We start from the raw sequence: 21,631 nt of genomic DNA, 5'->3' as shown, positions 1-21,631 counted from the left end.
TTTGTGCCTCTCCCAAGACACTGCTGTCTCCACTGCTTGTCTCTCCCACCCCCTAGCTTTGTTCTGTCCTTTCTGCATGCTCTTCAAATGTTCTGTCCTTCCCCATCCTCATACTTCTGGTGCATCTGTATGCACTTGTTTTTCTTCCTCGGACACTTCTAATTTGTCTTTACACTTAAGAGTATGTTTTCTCACTTAAAATGTATCTTGGTTTGATTTCCGTTTCATTTCTAACTTACTTGAACATGCTTTTTTCCCCCTTTTCCTCATTCCTCACCCATTTCCTTGCATCCACAACCTGACTTCCTCTACCGTTTCTTCTCAGTGGTCCTGGCATAAGCTGGGTCTGGGCGCCTCAGTACTCACCGGCATAGGTGCTTTTGCACATGTCACTCTCCTTGGGCTCCTGTGGGGTGCCGACCTGGGTCTCTTCCTCTTGTTTAATCCAAGACAGAATATCCGATGTTGAAATGCCAGGCTCTGTTTGTGGGGGAAGAGAATGGCCTTCAGGGCTTGACTCAGAAAGTGGAAATAATCATGTTGGTTTGCTGAATATTACATTTTGCCCAAATATTTATCTCTAATTAACTATAACAACAAAATGAAACTAGCCTTTTAAAAAATGCATATAACATCTAGAGAACCCGTTCAAAATGAAACCAAATTTATGAATCTTTACATGATAGACTCACCTTGATTCACTATTTTCGGTGAGCCCATTTCAAAACAAATCAAAATTTTTATATTAGAGATGACACTCTGAAATAATCTAGATTTATTAGTACCTTTCATTTCATTAGCACACTTACTTTCAAAGTATTTTCACCTTTTTCTCTCACAGCTTTTTTATGAAATAATGAAGCAGGGAATATTTTCTCCATTTAAGTAGGGGGGGCCCTCAGAGGTTAAGTAAACGGCCAGTAAGGAAGTATTTACAGTGAAAAGCTATATTATCAAAGATTTGCTTTAGGGGCTTCCCTGGTGGCGCAGTGGTTGAGAGTCTGCCTGCCGATGCAGGGGACACGGGTTCATGCCCCGGTCCGGGAGGATCGCGGCTGGGCCCGTGAGCCATGGCTGCTGGGCCTGTGCATCCGGAGCCTGTGCTCCGCAATGGGAGAGGCCACAGCAGTGAGAGGCCCGCGTACCACAAAAAATAAAAAAAATAAAAAGATTTGCTTTAAAATACACCAAAAAAAAAAAAAGATGAACCGAAAGCTTTAAAAAAAGGTTAATTTGAAAACAAATACAGGGACTTCCCTGGTGGCACAGTGATTAAGAATCCGCCTGCCAATGCAGGGGACATGGGTTCCATCCCTGGTCCGGGAAGATCCCACATGCCACGTAGCAACTAAGCCCGTGCGCCACAACTACTGAGCCTGTGCTCTAGGGCCCACGAGCCACAACCACTGAGCCTGCATGCCACAACTACTGAAGCCCACGCACCTACAGCCCATGCTCCACAACAAGAAAAGCCAACACGATGAGAAGCCTGTGTGCCGCAACAAAGAGTAGCCCCCGCTCGACGCAACTAGAGAAAGCCCATGCACAGCAACGAAGACCCAACACAACCAAAAATAAATAAATAAAATTGATCCTTTAAAAAAAAAAATACATTTCCAGAATTACAAAGTTAGGTTTAAGCACAGATCTGACTGCTCAGAAACATTTTTCAGGTTCCCAATTCTGGGTTATTTCCAAGAGATCATATTACTTCTACTTATTAATGATATAGGTTATTGTTTCCTGAACACTGGGAGTGGGGAGAATAGTATTTGCAAGTCCCTCAGGCCTTGGGGATTCTTTTGGAAAGAAAAAAAGAACAGCCTCTAAAGGCTTTGCACATAACATGCCTCATTTGGTCAGTACAGAAACAGCTGTGCTTGCTATTCCAGCCGAGGTCTATATAGCCTTTTTTGGCCTAAAAGGACAAGCTGGCATGCTGACAGGGTCCGGAGAATAAATTCAAGCTCTCTATATTAATTATGAAAAAAGCCTTGTATGAAGGTTATGGTTTTATTCCTAGCAAATGAACAGAACTCAGTGTTTTGTTTTTTTTAGAACTCAGTGTTTTGCTCGATGCCTTTCAAATCTGTTAGAGACCACTGAAATCTAAAGTCACACCCAAAGGAGAAATAAGAGGTTGGACAAGACTAAGGCCCAAAAGACTGCCAGCTTATGCAGACAGACGGAAAAATACAGGTTCTTGCACACGTGGCAGTTTGTCTTTCCAACTTCCTACTTTGAGCTACAAGGCTGAAGTGTATTAACCATAATCCAACCTTATCTTTTTTTCTCCAAGATTTTATAAACACACACATATATAAACAGGCAGTGAGAGACTGAGTGTAAGGAAGTGGATCTTTTAACAGACATCCGAAGGATGAACTGTCTATTCATCAAAAATATGAGACTTTTAAAATGCTTAATTGCTTCATTCGTCAATTTTCTGAATAATGAGTTAGTGCTCTAGAACCTCCAAATGTGATTCAAGTGGTTTTGACTTTTTTCTTTAGTTTATCATTATGAACTCATAGAATGCTATACACTGGATGAGTTTCAATCCACTGCAGCCATTATTTTTTTAACCATTTTTTAAATTGAAGTATAATTAATTTACAATGTTGTGTTCGTTTCAGGTGTACAGCAAAGTGATTCAGTTATACATATATATGTATATATTTTCAGATTGTTTTCCATTTAGTTATTACTGAATATAGTTCCCTGTGCTATACAGTAGGTCCTTGTTGTTTATCTATTTTATATATAGTAGTGTGTATGTGTTAATCCCAAACTCCTAATTTATCTCCTCCTCCTCTCCCCCCGCTATCCCCTTTGGTAACTTTAAGTCTGTCCGTGAGTCTATTTCCATTTTGTAAATAAGTTCAAGTCATTATTCTTTTTAACGCTCAAATTGTCCCTTTTTTGGCCAGCGGGAGCCCCTTCAGATCAGTTCTATATCTTTTCACATCATCAAACATCTAGGTTCCTTTATTTCTGGTACGACAAACTAGAGCAGGTTCATCTTGTACATTTCCTGCTCCAAGCACACAATCAATAATCTCTCTGAGAAACGGGATTTAGAGACAACAATCTGGATGATAAGGATGCTAACTGCTAATAGGTTGTCACTGCTTCTAGGTCTTTTCAATGGACAAAGCTATAAAATACATACCTTTTAGAAAAAGGAAAGTGTCATGAGTTTATATTAATATTTATGATTCATATTTAAGATTACAGGGCTTTAATTAAATCCTTTGATTTTATGCTTGTATCTTTTCCCTCTTATCCTGAGAATCTTGGTTCCTAACGACACTACATAATCTTTGCTTTATCTGAATGTACATTTCAAAATAAGACTAATATTATTAACAAAAATATGGACTCAATTTAAGATTTTTTTGTGGTATACAGTTTAGTTATTTCAGTGTGTGTTTGATTTTTACTTTTTTTAATGTAAAATATTTACAAAGCTCCAAAATCAAAACTATAAAATAAGGTACATTCAGAGAGGTCTAGTTTCCATCTCTAATCTCTCCCTCCCTGTATAGGCAGCCATTCTCATTGGTTTTTGTTTTAATCTTGCATTCTTTCTTGGAAAAATATAAGCAAACATATGTACATCTTTGTATTTTCCCTCTCCATGAGGTATACTACACAAACTGCTCTGTACCTTCATTTTTTACTTACCAATATATTGTGGACATCTGTCTGTAGCCGTATACAGAGAGCTTTCTCATTCCTTTTTGTAGCTGTACCATTGTTTATTCAAGAGTCTCCTACTGATAGGCATTTGGATTCTTTCCAATCTTTTGTTACAATATTAGTCAGCAGCCAACCATAAAAGCTATGGAGGACTAAAAGAACAAGCCAGTTCTCCAGAAATGCGAGTGGCTATTGTTATTACAGCCACTGGCTCAGTATGTCTTCACTGAACTTGGGGAACCCCGGGAAGGTAACCCTTCTTTTTGAATAATGATGCTAAAGTTCCTCTGGTCATTTAGCTTACTAGATCAGTAAAACTAAGTAAATATTTATTTTATCAAATAATTGGGTCTTAGCACTGTTGTAACTGAATGCATGTAATATGGTTGTGTCTACTACATTTGGTGGGGGTGGTGGGGGTGTATAACTGAGGACCTTTTGGAAGTGAAATAAAAGGAGCAGGAGTACTGGAATACTCAGGTGGCCTCATGCAGTCACCTGCCTGGTGACGGTAGGGCAACTACTGGCCCAGTCACCACAACAGCACTCAGAGCACATCTGCACAGGCCTGAGGAATCCCAATAGTGGATACTTAAAGAGACACAAATGAGAGTAAAATCATTGGTTCCTGCAAGCAGCAGGCTTTGGAGAAAGCCACAGAAGAGAGAAAAACTGAAAATAGTGATCAGGTAAGAGGGAGTTGATAAATGCTGAGGTTTTAGGTTTGAGGGGTAGTTCAAATAGAAAGGCTTTCAAAAAGAAAACATAAAATTTTAATATCTGCACTGGTTGAATGTCATTTTAGCTATGAGGAAATCTTATTGTATGTGTGTGTGTGTGTGTATGTTTTAAACAGGTAAGGCCCCACACTGTCTGAAAAGCAGCTGGAACCTTGAGGTTCTGGGACGTATACAAAGGTATTATGAACTAAGTGAGTTAAAACAAGTGCTGAGGGACTTCCCTGGTGGCGCAGTGGTTAAGAATCCACCTGCCAATGCAGGGAACATGGGTTCGAGCCCTGGTCCAGGAAGATCCCACACGCCGTGGAGCAACTAAGCCTGTGCGCCACAACTACTGAAGCCCGCACGTCTAGAGTCCATGCTCCGCAACAAGAGAAGCCACCGCAATGAGGAGCACGCACATCGCAATGAACAGTAGCCCCCACTCACTGCAACTGGAGAAAAGCCCACGTGCAGTAACTAAGACTCAATGCAGCCAATAAATAAACAAATAAATAAAATTAAAAGAACAAAAAAAATACTGGTGCTGAGATTTGCAGCAACATGTATGCAACCAGAGATTATCATGCTAAGTGAAATAAGTCAGAAAGAGAAAGACAAATACCATATGATATCACTTATATGTGGAATCTAAAATATGGCACAAATGAACCTATCTAGAAAACAGAAACACAGACATAGAGAGCAGACTTGTGGTTGCCAGGGGTGGGGGGGTGAGCGGAGGGGGAGGGGAGGGGGAGGGAGAGGGATAGAGTGGGAGTTTGGGGTTGGTAGATGCAAACTATTACATTTAGAATGGATAAACAACAAGGTCCTACTGTATAGCACAGGGAACTATATTCAATATCCTGTGATAAACCTAATGGAAAAGGATATATAAAAAGAATGTGTGTGTGTGTATAACTGAGTCACTTTGCTGTGCAACAGAGACTGGCACAACACTGTAAATCAACTATACTTCAGTTAAAACAAAAACTGGTGCTGAGATTTGAATTCTTAAGCAGAAAATAAAAATACTTGACAGGGCCTTCCCTGGTGGCGCAGTGGTTAAGAATCCGCCTGCCAATGCAGGAGACACAGGTTCGAGCCCTGGTCCAGGAAGATCCCACATGCTGCGGAGCAACCAAGCCCATGAGCCACAGCTACCGAGCCTGCGCTCTAGAGTCCGTGAACCACAACTACTGAGCCCACGAGCCGCAACTACTGAGCCCATGAGCCGCAACTACTGAAGCCCACGCACCTAGAGCCCGTGCTCTGCAACGAGAAGCCACTGCAATGAGAAGCCCACGGGCCGCAACGAAGACTAGCCCCCGCTCACCGCAACTAGAGAAAGCCCAAGCGCAGCAACAAAGACCCAACGCAGCCAAAAATCAATCAATCAATCAATCAATAAAATTATTAAAAAAATACTTGACACATGAAACTACCATTGGTAAAGATATAAAAACTTTTTTTGCACCTTTTGTGAAATAGATATAGAACTGTAACATAGCAGGTGAATATATTGAGTATTTGTGTCATAAGTTAAAACCTCTAAGTTTTATTTCCAGGGTAATTCTTGTTTGCAAATAGGCTACAATAAAATAAAAGGACTATCATATTTGGATGTGTTTAGTCGCTGATTTTGTTTAGGAAAAGGTGGCCTTGCTGGATTAGAGTGAACGGTGATAAAGGAGATAAGGGTGATGCACCCAAAACAATGATGATCAAAGAAGTCTCCTCAGGACTACAAGGTTTGAGAATGAATTTATTTTACTTATAGGTCATTCTAGAATCTTGGCCCTAGTCCATGGCTTCCAAACTAGAAGAAGGGCTAGATAATGAGCTTTTGGTAATTATTCCATCTGAGCTTCTTAGTTAAGGCTTTTCTCCAAAGAATTCTAAACTATTGGAGTTCAATATTAAAACTATCAGCAACCAAATAATGGCCACACGCACACAGAGGTGGTCTGTATTCTGGCCCTAGTAGCAGAGTTAAAGATGAATTTCAGAAATCTCAGGTTTAGATCTTTCTGTATTCCCCCATTCACTACTATTTTCTACTAACTGTAAGCCGTTTTATCTAAGATACTAGACATCAATGACGGTTCCCTAGGAGGAATAATAATTTCTCTTTTCCTTCATCAGATTCACATGATGGCGATGGAGACAGAGCATAAAACCAATTCTAAGATATCTGGACATAAAAAGGAGGGGGTGCCACATGGCACTACTGCTATCCCCAAATCTAGTCTACCTATGCATATTTTTATTTAATTACAATGCATAGTTCTTCCTAAAGCTCTAAAATGGAATACAATAATAAATTATGGGTGTTATTTTACAAGAAATATGGATAAATCCAAACATAATTTTAGAAAATTGTTTCTAAACGTACATCAAAATTTTAATGTAAACACACTGGTCTAATAAAAATTACAAGGTGTATTAAAATTAAACAAAGATGGGGAGTTCCCTGGCGGTCCAGTGGTTAGGACTCCAAGCTTCCACTGCTGGGGGGCCCAGGATCGATCCCTGGTCAGGGAACTAAGATCCTGCATGCCCCGCAGCACGGCCAAAAAAATTAAACAAACATGATGATGTTAAAGAAGAGAGAAGCTGCTTGCTCAAAAATGAAAAGTTTTGAATCTTTTTTTTTATAATAACAAGATGTTAAAAATGATATAAATGGTTAAAGTGAAGAATAATCTACGAAAAAAATACTTTATCAGTTCTGTCACTAAAGTGGCCCAGCATTAGTATCTACCTGGCATCCGTGTGGACAGTCTGTTATGCACCTTGATGACCAGACAATTAATACTATTCTCCGCCAAAAGGAACCAGGACTTTTTTAATGTGTTGGGAGGAGGAAAATCTAAAATAAGTTCCTGTTAACACAGCAGTCCTGAGACTGCCTATCCTCAGGAGGCCTGCTTGCAAGGCTGGCGCTTGGCTGGCAAATAGCTCCCTATGCTGATATCAAGCTTTCCTATATGTTGAGTGCCTCACCGGGCCCTAAGCTGTTTGTACAAACAGTGTGGTTTATGTTGAACATCCACTTTCCTTCTGGGAGTCTGGAATCTTGGTACATGCCAGACAGAGGGTGCCTACGTGACCGGCCTTGGGTGCTGAGTCCCCAGAGAGCTTCTCTGGGAGACAACACACTGCACGTGTTGTCACAACTCATCGCTGGAGGAATTAAGTGTGTCCTATGAGACTCTACGGAAAGGGGACTCTGGAAGCTGGCCCCTGGTTCCCTCCAGACTTTGCCCTGAGTGCCTTTAACCTTTGCTGATTTTGCTTTGTGTCCTGTCACTGTAATAAATCTCAGCCCTGAGCGTGACTATATGCCGGGTCCTGTGTGTCCTCCCAGCAAACTACTGGGCCTAGGAGAAGTCTTGGAAATCCCAACACAGCCTGGAACATATTTTTTTAAGAAAACGAGTACTGAGGCAGTACCAGAAGGACACAGGAGACACAGCAGACAGTTTTAAAGTCCTCTCACCTGTTGACAATTTGAGCAACCGAAAGAAAACAACTGAATTAAATGAATAAAAAGGCATTAAAATATAATTAAACCTAAAAGGAGGAAAATATTAAGGGTTCTAAAGGTTAGAAACATATGAATTTTTTAAAGGCTATATATATTGATCAGTCCAAATTATATGACTTCTATCCTCAAGTTCTGGTAAATATCTAGGTTGGTAATCACCAATGCAAGCTAAAACTCTAAAGAATAAAACCAGAGTACTAAATAAATGCAATGCTTACACTGTTAACTCTAAATAAAAATGTATTAAAGTATAAAGGGTGACTACCCACAAGTAGAGTCTTTTTTTTTTAAGATTTTTTTTTGATGTGGACCACTTTTAAAGTCTTTATTGAAATTGTTACAATATTGCTTCTGTTTTATGTTTTGGTTTTTTGGTCCCGAGGCATGTGGGATCTCAGCTCCTCAACCAGGGATCGAACCCACACCCCTGCACTGGAAGGCAAAGTCTCAACCACTGGACCACCAAGGAAGTCCCCCACAAACAGAGTCTTAAAAACCAAGGTAAAAATAAATTGACAAGATGAAAGCTAAATCAAACTTTCATATATAATCTCAAAACCAAATTATTTATACCTTTTCCATTCATCCCCAAACAATAAAATGATACACTCATTCTTTCTCACTGAGGACTATGTCATGTACCTAACAAAGGTGACCAAGGAGCCATTTCCAATAATGAATTTTTCTGCAATCAAATAACCCATCTTTATTTGTGATATGATTTTAGACCCATTATTTATATCCATGATACAGAGATTAATAAAATTCAACCTGTTACACTGCCTAAATACAATCACCTACACATTCTTAAAAATAGTGGGTAGCAGATATATACATTCCTCAAAACTCAGAGAATGGGACTTCCCTGGTGGCACAGTGGTTAAAAATCTGCCTGCCAATGCAGGGGACACAGGTTCGAGCCCTGGTCCAGGAAGATCCCACATGCCGCGAAGCAACTAAGCCCGTGTGCCACAACTACTGAGCCTGTGTTCTAGAGCCCACGAGCCACAACTACTGAGCCCACGGGCCACAACTACTGAGCCTGCGCTCTAGAGCCCATGTGCCACAACTACTGAACCCCGCGTACGTAGAGCCCGTGCTCCACAACAAGATAAGCCACCGCAATGAGAAGCCCGCGCACCACGATGTAGAGTAGCCCCCACTCGCCGCAACTAGAGGAAGTAACGAAGACCCAATGCAGCCATAAATAAATAAATAAAATTAAAAAGAAAAATTTACATCAAAAGAAAAAATATAGGGCTTCCCTGGTGGCACAGTGGTTGAGAATCTGCCTGCCAATGCAGGGGACACGGGTTCGAGCCCTGGTCCGGGAAGATCCCACATACCGTGGAGCAACTAAGCCCGTGAGCCACAACTACTGAGCCTGCGCGTCTGGAGCCCGTGCTCCGCAACAAGAGAGGCCACGACAGTGAGAGGCCCGCGCACTGCGATGAAGAGTGGCCCCCACTTGCCACAACTAGAGAAAGCCCTCGCACAGAAATGAAGACCCAACACAGCCAAAACTAAAAATAAATAAATTTATTAAAAAAAAAGAAAAAGAAAAATATAAACAAATATTGAACTCTAGGTAAATGATATTCATGCTGAACTAATTAGGGGGAAATGTATTGATATCTGTACTGATTTTGAAATACATGAAAAATAAGATGTATTGATGCAGGGATAGAGGGATGCAGGGATGGATATATATGTAATAGGGAAGTACAGTAAAATGTTAGTGATAGAATCTAGGTGATAGGTATCTAGGTGCTCATTGTAAAATTATTTCAACTTTTCTGATTGTTTGAAAATTTTCATAATAAAATGTTAGAAAAAATAACTGTATGGGGCGGGGGTGGGTTGTCAGAGAAGTTCATCTAATAGACACGTCTGGAGGATGAATTTTCTGTGAGCTTTCTATCTATCAAAGAACAAAAATTGCATGAGATTTTTCTGATAACAGAGGTGGGACTTGAGAGAAATAATACAACTGGACTTTGACTAGCAGTCTTCCCCACACAATATCAAGGAGCTGCCAACCAAAAAAACTAGGGAGAGTTAACTAACGATAGCTGGCTCCCAAATTGGGCAAAATCCACTTTTCCCAGGTGGATGCCATCAGGGTCTGCCAGTTAAGTGCGTCCCCGAGGGACCAGGCAGACTCCCAGCCCCTTAGCACTTCTGAACAGCTGGGCACACATTCCCTCAATAGCCCTTATGTGTGTGGTACTGATGAGCGAAGGCTTTGGACAAGGTTATCTCTAAGCTCTATTTAAATGCCTGATGACCCATTCGCAGTCTACTTGCTTTAGGACTGAGAGGCTCTAGAAGCCCCAAGCCCTACTTACCTTAGTTCTGAGCCATCATCTCTGACCAGGAAAGGGAGACAAGGAGTGGATACTCTCTTCTCTCACTCACCTTCAGTGGGGTCTGTGGGAATCTCGCTTTCCTCTGGCCCTGCCTGGTCCTCTGTATTATGGTCCCCTTCTGGCTGAATCTGAGATAAGACATCAGGTTGATTCATGGCATAATCTAGGAGAGGAAAATGGGAAAGAGGGTATGACAAAGTGATAAATGAGGATGAAAACTGATGGCCATAAAAGCTGAACTGAAGGCTGTGAGGTGCACAGGCCCAGGGAATTTCTTTTAGAGTCTAGATCGCCTCCCCCCATCCATTCACCTCCAACTATGGACGCTATCTATTAGGAAACAGATAAGAGGAGAGGTGAGGTGTGGGAAAGGCACATGTGCTACCTGGGCACCACCTGCTACTTCCATGGAGTAAGAGTGAGTGTGCCTCAAGGAGGAGAGGCAAGGCCCTTTCAAAGTGAAGGATACTATGGAAACCACTGCAGCTGGCACACCCATAACCCATAACCTTGAACTTCATTCTCTGTCCCATGATTTGGCAGAAGGAGAGATCATGATTTCCTATTTAGCAAGGGTGAACTGAAAATCTTTCGCTTGGAACCAGAAGTGTGTGAGGACAGAGTGAAAATGAGGACACTGGAGGAAAAGGGACCATTCTGAGACTTCATGGAGCTGCTGTCACCTCACTCAAAAGATGCCAACTTAGCCTCACCCATGGAAATGAGCGACTCGTAGTTGCCCTTCATGATATTCTTGTAAAGTTCCTTTTGCCATTCTTCTAATTTTTCCCACTCTGGAGTGGAAAAGTAGATGGAGATGTCATCAAATGTCACAGGCACCTGAAATTACAACACTGGGGTTAGTGTCTCTCACTGCAATTTAACCATTCAATAAATCTCTACTAAATGCCTACTAGTTACGAAAAATCCTATGTGAGATGCTGAAAGGATACAGGCAATATTTAAGACACAGATCTAACCTCCAAGAGTTGACAGTGTTTTCACTGTGATAAACTTTAGGGCTATGAGTTCTAGGAGAGTGTAAACAGTCACTCACAGAGGTAGGTACAAATGCAAAGCAGGATTTAATTCACAGAACTCTACATATTGTGAATATCCATCAAGTACAAGGCTTATCCTAAGCACCAAGATTATAAATACATCGTTTCTGCCTAAAAGGAGCATATGACTACACTCAAATTAATGACATGGACAAGAAATTTTGGAAACAGAGCTATAATGGGGTTGGGATGAGTCTAGAAAAGATGGGACTTTGGCCAGTCCTAAAAGACAGGTAGGTTATAAACAGGCCTAATGTGAATGGGAAAAACATTTAAGCATGGAACACTGGAGAGTGCATTCAGAGAGCAGTTATAGATTCTGCCTAGTTGGAGTCAAGGTTTCATGAAGGAAATGGTCATATACAGGACAGAATCCTCCCACCTTCCAGCACAATTCTGTCTAAAGCTAGGAGCTTATCCACAGGCAAATGGATATGTTTCTCTGGAAAGAAATATAAGAGTTGCCTGGGGAATTAAGGCACCAAGTATGGGCACTATCGCCTAGTGTGAAGCTCTTCTCCTTCTGCCATCGTCATAATGGTTAGCTCTTCCTTTTCCTGCCTGACAGCTTTCAACAGTTTTATTCTTAAATATGAGCTTATTTCTAAGTATCAGTGACCATTTAGAGAAATCCTGCCACATGATCAAGAAAGACTAAAATAAAAGGAGGGAAAAAAATAACTGTGGAAAAAATAGAAATACCTAGGCAACAGAATTTTTTTAAAAACCTTAATTAGTAATCCCATAAAGAATCGAGAGATATTAAACCCATAAAATAAAAACAGGATGCTACGGGAAAAGAAATATCCAAGAGCAAGAAAGACTCCGTGTAACTAGTATATATACATATACTTTTTTCCCCAAATTAAAAAATTCAATAAAAAGATACTCATCTTCATAAACTTAACATATCCTTTAAAATACAAAGGTCTGTACAATTCTATGAGGCAATTAATTTCTCTCTAATTGCTTCATTTGTGCCATCTCTACTTCCCCAACCATAAATTTTGTTCCTCAGGAGCTAGAACCATAAACTACTCATTTTACATCCTGCTCAGCATCTAAAACCAACTGAGGCAAACGTAGATGCTCAATAGTTAATTTTTTATCTAATCTCACTACACAAAAGATTTGTGATAGCTTACAACAGAAACACATGTGATAAAATAATGACAAAAATAAAGGATTGAGATGGGCTTCTGGTTCAAGATTGTGAACTAAACACACATGTACTTCCCTTTCCACCCAGAGTTCCATTGAAATGACAGTAAATAAGAGCAGGAGGGACTCAATACCAGTACCAAGAATGAGAAGGAGAGGCCGTCACTAGATCAGAATTTCTGATGAGTTTCTCACTGAGACCTAGAGGATGCGCCTGTGCTGGGCTCTAAGGTACGAGGAAGCTGCATCTCTGACAACACACAGGAAAGGACTGCAGTAAGGAATCCAGAGAATTCCAAGCTCAAAGCTGGCAGAGATGCTGAGTAGGGGTTACTGGTTATAAACTGCAGTCTGGAGGTCGACCTCTGGAATAGCGGGGCCCCCTGCCTTGTCCTCATCAGCCCTGGGAAAGCAGCATTTACCCCAAAGCTGAAACCCAGACCTCAACTCTAAAGAAATTAAAAAACCCGCCTGGAGGGCTTCCGTGGTGGCACAGTGGTTAGGAATCCACCTGCCAATGCAGGGGACATGGGTTCGAGCCCTGGTCCGGGAAGATCCCACATGCCGCGGATCAATTAAGCCCGTGTGCCACAAGTACTGAGCCTGCGCTCTAGAGCCCTCGAGCCACAACTACTGAAGCCCGCGCTCCTAGAACCCGTGCTCCGCAACGAGAAGCCACCGCAATGAGAAGCCAGCGCACCACAACGAAGAGAGTAGCCCCCACTCGCCACAACTAGAGAAAGCCCGTGCGCAGCAAAGAAGACCCAACGCAGCCATTAAATATTTAAAAACAAAAACAAAAAAACCTCCCTGGAGACAGCACCCGGTCCCAGTGCGGTGCTGACAACTTAGAGTACCACCTTACTCCTGGCCTCTGGGTGGCCCCCCAGCACTGCCTGTTTGCTCCTTGCACAGCACCTTAAAGTGAAGCCCACCTATATCGGGCACCTATGGAGAGAGCCTCTCCTGCAAAGGAAAGATCCTTTGGTTAAACAGACTTACATGATGGCAGAGAAAACACGCCAGCTTCCTCAAATTAACCTCTTAATTAACCTACAAACAACCAAGGATTACTCGATATTGAAAAAGTAAAACTAACAGCATCAAGATGAACACACACTACAAACAATCCTAGAGAATTAAAAAAAAAAAAAGCTCCAATACATATTCTCAGAGACATTCAAGTAGATACTGCATCCATTAAAAAAAAATTCAGGCTGCTTTAAAAAAGAAGAAAATAAATATTCTGGAAAATTAAATATATACTTGTTAAAATAAAAGAAAGGCTGGAAGGAAATGTCAGAGAACTCTAGTTTAAAAGGTGAAAAATATGAAGGAAAAGTTAAAGACACAAAGACAATAATCCATCATCTGTCAAACAGTAATTCCAGAAAGAGAACAGAAAAAAATGTGAAAGGGGGAAATGAAAAATTATAAAAACAGAATCACAGAAGAAAATTTTCCAGAGTGGAAAACATATCAGTCTTCTGACTGAAAGGTCACACCGAGTGCCCAACAAAAAGTTTAAAAGACCTACACCCAGACACGTCCTCAACAAATTTTAGAAAAACCAAGTACAAATAGAAGATAAAATCTTCCAGAGAGGAAAAAAAAAAAAAGAGAGAGATTTCTTACAAACGAATGAGAATTGATTTGTTATTAAACTTTTCATCAGTGGCATTTGATGTTATGAGACAAAGGACCAATGCCTTTAAAATTGTGAGAGAAATGGAATATTATTCAGCCTTAAGAAGGAAATTCTGACACCTGCTCCAACATGGATGAACCTGGGAGAGGTCATGCTCAGTGAAATAAGCCAGTCGTACGGGGACAGATGTCATACTGCATGACCCTACCTAGATGAGGACCTAGAGCAGACAGATTCACAGAGACAGAAAGCAGAAGTGGGGTTGCCAGGGGCTGGGGGAGGGGGGAATGGGGGGGTTCTATAGGTGCAGCATTAAAGTTTTGCAAAATGAAGAAGTTCTGAAGATGGGTGGTGGTGACAGCTGCATAACAATGGGCATGTACTTAATGCCACTGAACTGTACACTTAAAATGGTAAATATTTTTTCTTTTCTTCCCTCCCCCACAAAATGGTAAATTTTATGTCATATAATTAAAAAATTAAAATTAAGAAAAAAAATCTGAGGGAAAATTATTTTGAGTTTGGCATTCAAAAGTAAGGGCAGAATAAGAGCATTTTCAACAAATCAAGGACACAAAATTTCTACCTCTGTGGCCCATGTTTCAATCTAGTAAATCTTCGATATATTTCAATTTCATGAAGAAATCTTTGAGAGAAATCACATTATTTTATATATGACTTTGGAGTTTAAGATAGACAGTTTAGGGCTTCCCTGGTGGCGCAGTGGTTGAGAGTCCGCCTGCAAATGCAGGGGACACCCCCGGTCCGGGAAGATCCCACATGCTGCGGAGCGGCTGTGCCCGTGAGCCATGGCCGCTGAGCCTGCGCGTCCGGAGCCTGTGCTCCGCAACAGGAGAGGCCACAACAGTGAGAGGGCCGCGTACCGCAAAAAAAAAAAAAAAAAAAAAAAAAAAAAGATGGGCAGTTTAAATGTTATCCACTCATCCAGGTAAGACAGTAAGTAACTTTATGGCAAATATTATGTTTAAATTACCCAAAAACCCTTCTGGAGGTGCTCCAGATACACAAACAAAACACACCGTGGGGAAGGTTCTAAGAAGCTGACTCTGAGCCCTCCGCCACCTGCTCACCTCTGCTCCCCGCCCCCGCCAGCCTTAAAGGAGCCTCCATCGCCTCTCTTCCCGTTCGCCCTTCAGCCTGCTCCACCCAGTCTTCTATCCCCGCCCCTGCACTAAAACAACTCTTGCAAGGTCCCCAGCGAGGCTGTGTTGCCAAGTTGTATTCACCATCCTCATCCTTCTAGCCCGTTCGGTAACACGTTAACCCACACGACCACTGTCCCTTGACCCTGTGACCCACACACTCACTGGCTACCACTCCCACTTATGGCACTTGGTCCTCTGACTCTTTCTGCTGCTTCTCCACATTCTCTCCCAAAGTAATCACCTCCGGCCTCATGACTTAACAATACAATCTGTACGTCAGTGATTTCCAAATATTTCTCACCTTTGGGCTTCGAAGATCACTTAACATCTCTCCTGAACGTATCCCAGCCATCTCAAACCAATGCTGCCAAAGCAGAACTAATTCCTTCCCACCCTGAAGCATCCCCACCTCTGTAAGTGCCAATACCATCCATCCAGTCCTTCAAGTCAAAAGCCTAAGAGCCCGTGGTTAAGAGCATATGCTCTGGAGCCAACTGAGTCACAGTACAACTCCAGCATTTATACTTACTGACTGTATGAGCTTGGGCAAGTTAGGAGTCTTATTAAAGTAACTAAAGCACTTACAACAGTAAGTGCTCAGTAAATTATCACAGTTAATTTACAGCTCTTGTTCTTAATTCCTCATTCCCTAATTCCCATTAGTAAGTCCTACCGTCAATTTTACCACCAAAGCAGCCTGAATCTGTCCACTTGTCTCCATCTCCACTACTGCCACCCTCACTCAAGCCACTCTCGGCCCTCCTACTATTACAGCTGCCTTATTGTTTTCTCCTGCTTCTGTTCTTACCCCCATGACCCATTCGGCCCAGAGCGGCCAAAGAGATTCTTTCAAAATACAGACCAGATATAACTCCTCATCTAAAAAATCCCCCAGTCTTCCCATTACACCCAAGATAAAGTCCACATTCCTTACCTCGGTCTCCAATGCCCTATGTCAGTGGTTCACAACCGTAGTTGCATATTAGAATTATCTATGGAGTTTTAAGATTAATGATTAGGCCCCATCCTGAACCTGTTACATCAGAACCTCTAGATGTGATGCCCATCAAAATTTTAAAAGCCCCCCAGGTGATTCCTGTACAGCTAGGGCTGAAAAACACTGCCCTAAATGAGCTGCCCCCTGCTTCTCTAGCCGTGCTCCACTTACTCACTGCACACCAGCCAACTGGTCTTTTTCCTTCCCCTCAGTGTTTCAAGGTTGTTTGTGCCTTTGGGACATTGCACCAGGTGTTCTTTACACCTGGGAAGCTCTTCCTCAGATCTTCTCCCAGTAGGTTCCTTCCTGTCATTTAGTCTCAGCCTAAAAATTAGCTACTTTATGAGACCTTCTGTGACATCCAATCTAAAAAATAAATCACCAGATAGCACTTTTATTTTTATCAAAGTACTTAAATGGATTTATTTTGTTTGTTTATATTATCTTTCCCCCTAAAATTTAAGCTCCAGGGGAGCTTACAAGAATTGTTCACTGCTGTGCCTTCAGGAAGTAGATATCAAGCAAATACTAAGTGTTCAAGAAGTATCTGTTGAATGAATGAATGAATAAATAAACGGGCATGTTTGGAAACTAGCTGCCTCAAGGCTGTCTTCCATAGCTCAAGAATGATGTTTATTTCCTGTTGTTTTAGGGACTATTCCCTTCAGAAAGGCCGGGCCCTAGCACTGTGGCGCACTCTGTAAAGGATGCGGAAGGACAGGATCCATGTGGATCCTAGACCCACAGACAGCCCCAAACCTTATATTAACCACTTAACTCCACATCCCTTCCTCTGTCCTCCTCTAACTTTTTTTTTTTTTACCAGAATTGCCAACAAATTCAAATTGACTGATTTAAATAATATTTACTTTTGTTTCCAACCAAGACTGTAGCAGACAGGTTAATAAAGAAGAAAGTGACTTGTGGGGTAATGGGCAAAAGAGAAAAAAATCCATCTGCCGGATAGCCAACTTTGGATTGGGAAGAGTTTTCCAATCTGAAGTCTGACACTTCACATGATCACTAAATTGAACGTGGAATGCTTCCAAAATAGATAAAACACAAAACAACTTCTTGGTTCCTTCAGCCAAACTGACTGACCAAGACTACCCCTTGCTAATAGTCTAAGGTCTAGTGGTAGCACTGTGCACGCAGAAGTGGAGGTATTACCTTTGGGATATCTCCTTTAATACCGGGGGGCAGCCGCAGGATCCAGAAGTTCCTGTTCCTCAGCAGGTTCTCCAAGTTCTCCAGCCGCCTCTGCAGCAGCCCGTACTCCTGCAGCAGGGTCCCCAGCACCGCCCACTTGCCCTCCAGCTGGTTCCCGAGATCAGCCACTGTCTTTTCGCAGCTGGCCAGCTTCTTTTCGGCTGTCCCTGTCCGTCCTTCCAGGTGCAGGAGTCGCCGGCTGTGGACCTCCACCTTTCTCTCGATAGCCTGCACGGCCGCCACTACTGTCCACAAGGAGATGGCCGCAGTCTGCAGGTGTGCTTCATTTGCTGCTGGGGGTGTGGGAAGAGGAAGCGCCTGCAGGGATGTAAGGCATTCGGAGTCCCATTCAGAAGTCTGTGTGCAGTGGAAAGAGGAGATGAGACATTGAGTGTTAGAAGGAGCCCTAATCCGAACTAAAATGAGATAAGCGCTGCTTGAGTGGCCAGCGGAGATTAATCTAAATATAGTATTAGTAGTGCCTGCATAAGCCTCATCTTTATGGAGCTCATTGACATCAAAAGCCAAGAGAATTGCTTTGGTGGTTGAGGGATGGAGTAGGTAAGACAGTGAACAGGTGAAACTGGATCAAGAAGCAGCCTGGCACAGAGCCACTCACCCAGAGGCCAGGTTGCTGCTGCATCCTGTGTCTCTGGAAAAGCTCTAAGTGCATCAGGATCTTTCCAGGTTTCAGTGAGCTCGGTGCCCTTCTGATAAACCCCTTATTTATTGACTTAGGCTCCGGCCCCATCCATCACCCTGCTGACAAGCCACAACCATATCATTCAGGAGCAGCTGAATAAGCTGAGAATGTTGAGTGTGGAGAAAGCATGACAGCTATTTTCAAATATTTGAGGGTTATAAAACAGAAGGCAGGACAGACTTGTTTACTCCTATACTGTGTTACTCCAGAGGGCAGAACTAGAACCAACATGAAATTTTCAGGAACATAAACTCTGGCCTATTTGAACTAGATCTTTCCAAGAACATAACAGGCTGCCTCCTCACTGAACATACCTTGGAACGAAGAGTGTATAGAAAATGAAACTCCTACAAGAAACGGGAGGTTGGATGAGGATGACCTCTGCAAAGCCTTCTGACTCTACGAGTTTGATAACCGGCTCTTTGGCCGTAACCTCCGGTCTCTGCAGCTCTCCCACCACCTTTTTCTCCTTTCACCTGCTCTGCGATCCCACTGAACCCTTGACTGTTCCATTTGCTCCTGGTTTACCGGCCTGCTCCGGGCTTTGCTTTCTTCCTTAGGTGATCATTTCAGCTAACTTCAACCCCTTCACTCGTCTGCCTTTCTGCCTCACCTGCTCGGCTAACCTCCGGCTTTGAATCAATTCAATTGTTCTTTCTCTGTTCCTGGAAGCAGGCTGGTAAGCCCTACGAAATGAAGTCACACAACCAGGTAAACTGGTGTCGCCACACACCCACGGTCTCTAAGCTCAGCAGGGACTCAGCACTGCCCTGTGCCCCACACTCCACTTCCCATTCCACAGCGTGGCCACCACAAGCCCCTGGCCCTCTCCAGCTTTTAGTACAGCGCTTCTCAAACCAATGAGCCTAAGCATCATCTGGAGGCCCTGCTAAAATGCAAGACTCTGCTTCAGTAGGTCGAGTAGGAAAACTGGGAGTCTGCATTGAAAACAAGGTGATGTTGCTGTTGCTGCTTCAGGGAGCGCAGGCTGAGCGGGAAGACTCCTGTCCGCTGCAGGCCCCTCACTCTCAGGAGATGACGCGGCCTCCTACTTTGAGAAGAGGGTTAGAATTATTAGACCTCAACTCTCTCAACGTTCTCCTCTTTCTCTTCTTTTTCTTCACCCTCCTTCCCACTTCAAACTCATCAGTAGCTTGCTTAGTCCATGCTTTCTTCTTTCCTTCCCTCAGGAAAAAGGTTCATCCTATTTAAAACGAATCTCTCCACTTAATGCTCTGAATGCCACCTCCTTCCACATTTTTAGGTACACGAATCTTTTCTCTTGTTTATGGTCAATGTTTCAATCTCTCCGGGGTCTTCTCCATGGGACAGACCTGCACCGTTCAATATGGTAGCCACACGTGGCTACTGAACAGTTGAGATGCATTTATTTCCATTGAGATGTGCCGTGAGTAAAAAATACACACCAGATTTTGAAGACTGAGTATGGGGAGAAAATGTAAAACTTCATCGATAATTTCTTAATACTAATCACACACTGAAATATTTTGTAAGCCTTGGGTTAAATAGAACATATCATTAAAGTTCATTTCATCTATTTCTCTTTACTTCTAAAATGTGACTACTGGGAATTCCCCAGCATCCAGTGGTTAGGACTCCCCCCTTTCACTGCCGAGGGCTCAGCAGGCCACTGGGCATAAATAAATAAATAAATAAATAAATAAATAAACAAACAAATAAATAAATAAAAATAAAATGTGACTGCTAGAAAGTTTAAGGTTATATACGTGGCTTCTATTATGTTTCTATTGGACAGGGCCGGCATATAGACACATGATCATCTCTACCATATTGAAAAGCAAGATCCAAAAGGGAAAAATAGGTCTGAGGGCACAGATGACATTCCCTCTGCTCGATCCCCCACCCCCACTGCTGCTGCTCCCTTTTTCCTCCTCTTCTTCCCCCCTCTCACTTTCGGGTCACTACTCTGTAGGCCAGTCTGGCTCCTGATCCACTACAATGACTCTCTTTGGGGTGAGCAGAGGCTTCTTAGCTGGCAAATCCAAGGCATCGTTTCCGGTCCTGTTACTTGACTAGTCCCTGCTGGTTCTGCACGGCTCTTGTGTGCAGCGACTGTCTTGGTCAGCTCTGCAGGCTTAGCAACTGACGGAGCGGGCTTGGCACGCGGCAGGCCTGCAGTGAACATCTGCGTAACGAATAAAACACGCAGAAGGTAATCCCGCCCTCCGAACCTGCACCGCTAGTTCACTCTGCAATCCCGACGGAGGGCCTCCTGCGTGTCCGGCATCGTCACGGGCTGGGCACTGGGGATCCCTGTCCTCCGGCGGTCCTTCAACACACCTAAGTGTTGCCGTCACCACGGCATCTGTGGCTGCGCGAGGCTCACGGAGGCGGCAGCGAGGGTGACTGTGGGGTCGGCTCCCAGGGCTGGAGAATGGCAGATGAAAACCCCAAACCAAGCCAACTCCACTGCCCCGCGTCCGGCAGGCAGGAGCGGGGCTGGCACCAGGCGAGGATCGCTTCACTCATTCCTCTTCCATTGGTGTAAGAGGCTCTCTCCGCTGGAAACCTCCAAACGGGATGGGCGAGCCGGGGCCTCACACCCAGGCGCAGGGACCCAACGATGGGGGAGGGCGAGCTGTCCCAGACCCGCGCTCGGCGTCGGGGTCCCCCCCAGGCCCCTCCCCTGCCGGCGGGACCCCGGTGAGTGTCTGTGCTCGGCCGTCCGGGCTGCGCCCCGCTCCGGGGCCCCCGAGCCTGACAGGCCGGGCTCCCCGCCCTCCTCCCTTCCCTCGGGTCCGACCGCAGAGCCCGAGGCGCCCCGACCCTCCCGGGCTCACTGAGCTCGGCGCGCAGGCCGCCCTTACCGGAGCCGGGGCTGCCTCGGCCATGGTCCTGCGCTGTCCGGCCCGGGCCGGAGTCGCCGCCGCTGCCGCCGCCTCCGCGCTGCCCCACGCAGGCCGACCCCTGGCCTCTCCGTAGGCGGCACCCGCCCGGCCCTTCCTTCCCGACCCGGCTCTCGCACTGCCGTCGGGCCCGGCTGCTCGGGGCGCGGGGACGCGGCAGAGGCGCGGGGCGGCCGGCCGGTGGAGCTCGGGTGGCGGGCAGGCTCAGCCGCGCTCAGCCCGCAGCGGCCCCTCAGCTGGCGCTTTGTGGGCACCGAGCGCACCCCAGGGACCGCTCGGGCCTAGACGCGCCGCCTGCCCGCCGCGGCAGCGCGCCCCCTGCCGGCCCCGGCGGCCACTAGCGCCCCACCGGCTGGTCGGGCTTCGCTCGGCTCCGCTCGCGAACGGTTTGTTCTACGGAACTAAGTGGGTCTTGTTTTCTCACAAACCCCGAGAGTGCTCAACAGATTGGTGCT

The 21,631-nt window shown here is 44.1% G+C and overlaps 1 protein-coding gene across 2 annotated transcripts in view; it reads right to left on the bottom strand.

Moving 5' to 3' along the window:
- Positions 1 to 21,422, bottom strand: part of ZNF398 (zinc finger protein 398) — a 34,307-nt gene extending 12,885 nt beyond the window's left edge. For both annotated transcript variants that reach the window (XR_003795359.1, XM_029234506.1), the window contains exons 1-5: positions 21,138 to 21,422; positions 17,547 to 17,942; positions 11,057 to 11,183; positions 10,393 to 10,506; positions 367 to 480 (exon numbers count right to left, since the gene is read on the bottom strand). Coding sequence is in view for 1 of the 2 variants with exons in the window: in XM_029234506.1 (XP_029090339.1) it covers positions 367 to 480; positions 10,393 to 10,506; positions 11,057 to 11,183; positions 17,547 to 17,942; positions 21,138 to 21,161 (775 nt within the window). In the remaining variant the exon portion in view is untranslated. The remainder of the gene's footprint in view (positions 1 to 366; positions 481 to 10,392; positions 10,507 to 11,056; positions 11,184 to 17,546; positions 17,943 to 21,137) is intronic.
- Positions 21,423 to 21,631: the final 209 nt, after the last annotated feature.

This window comes from Monodon monoceros, unplaced genomic scaffold, assembly GCF_005190385.1.
Source record: "Monodon monoceros isolate NGI ecotype Baffin Bay Population unplaced genomic scaffold, NGI_Narwhal_1 Super_Scaffold_2, whole genome shotgun sequence".
NCBI classification, from domain to species: domain Eukaryota; kingdom Metazoa; phylum Chordata; class Mammalia; order Artiodactyla; family Monodontidae; genus Monodon; species Monodon monoceros.
This window is presented reverse-complemented; position numbering and strand designations above follow the sequence as displayed.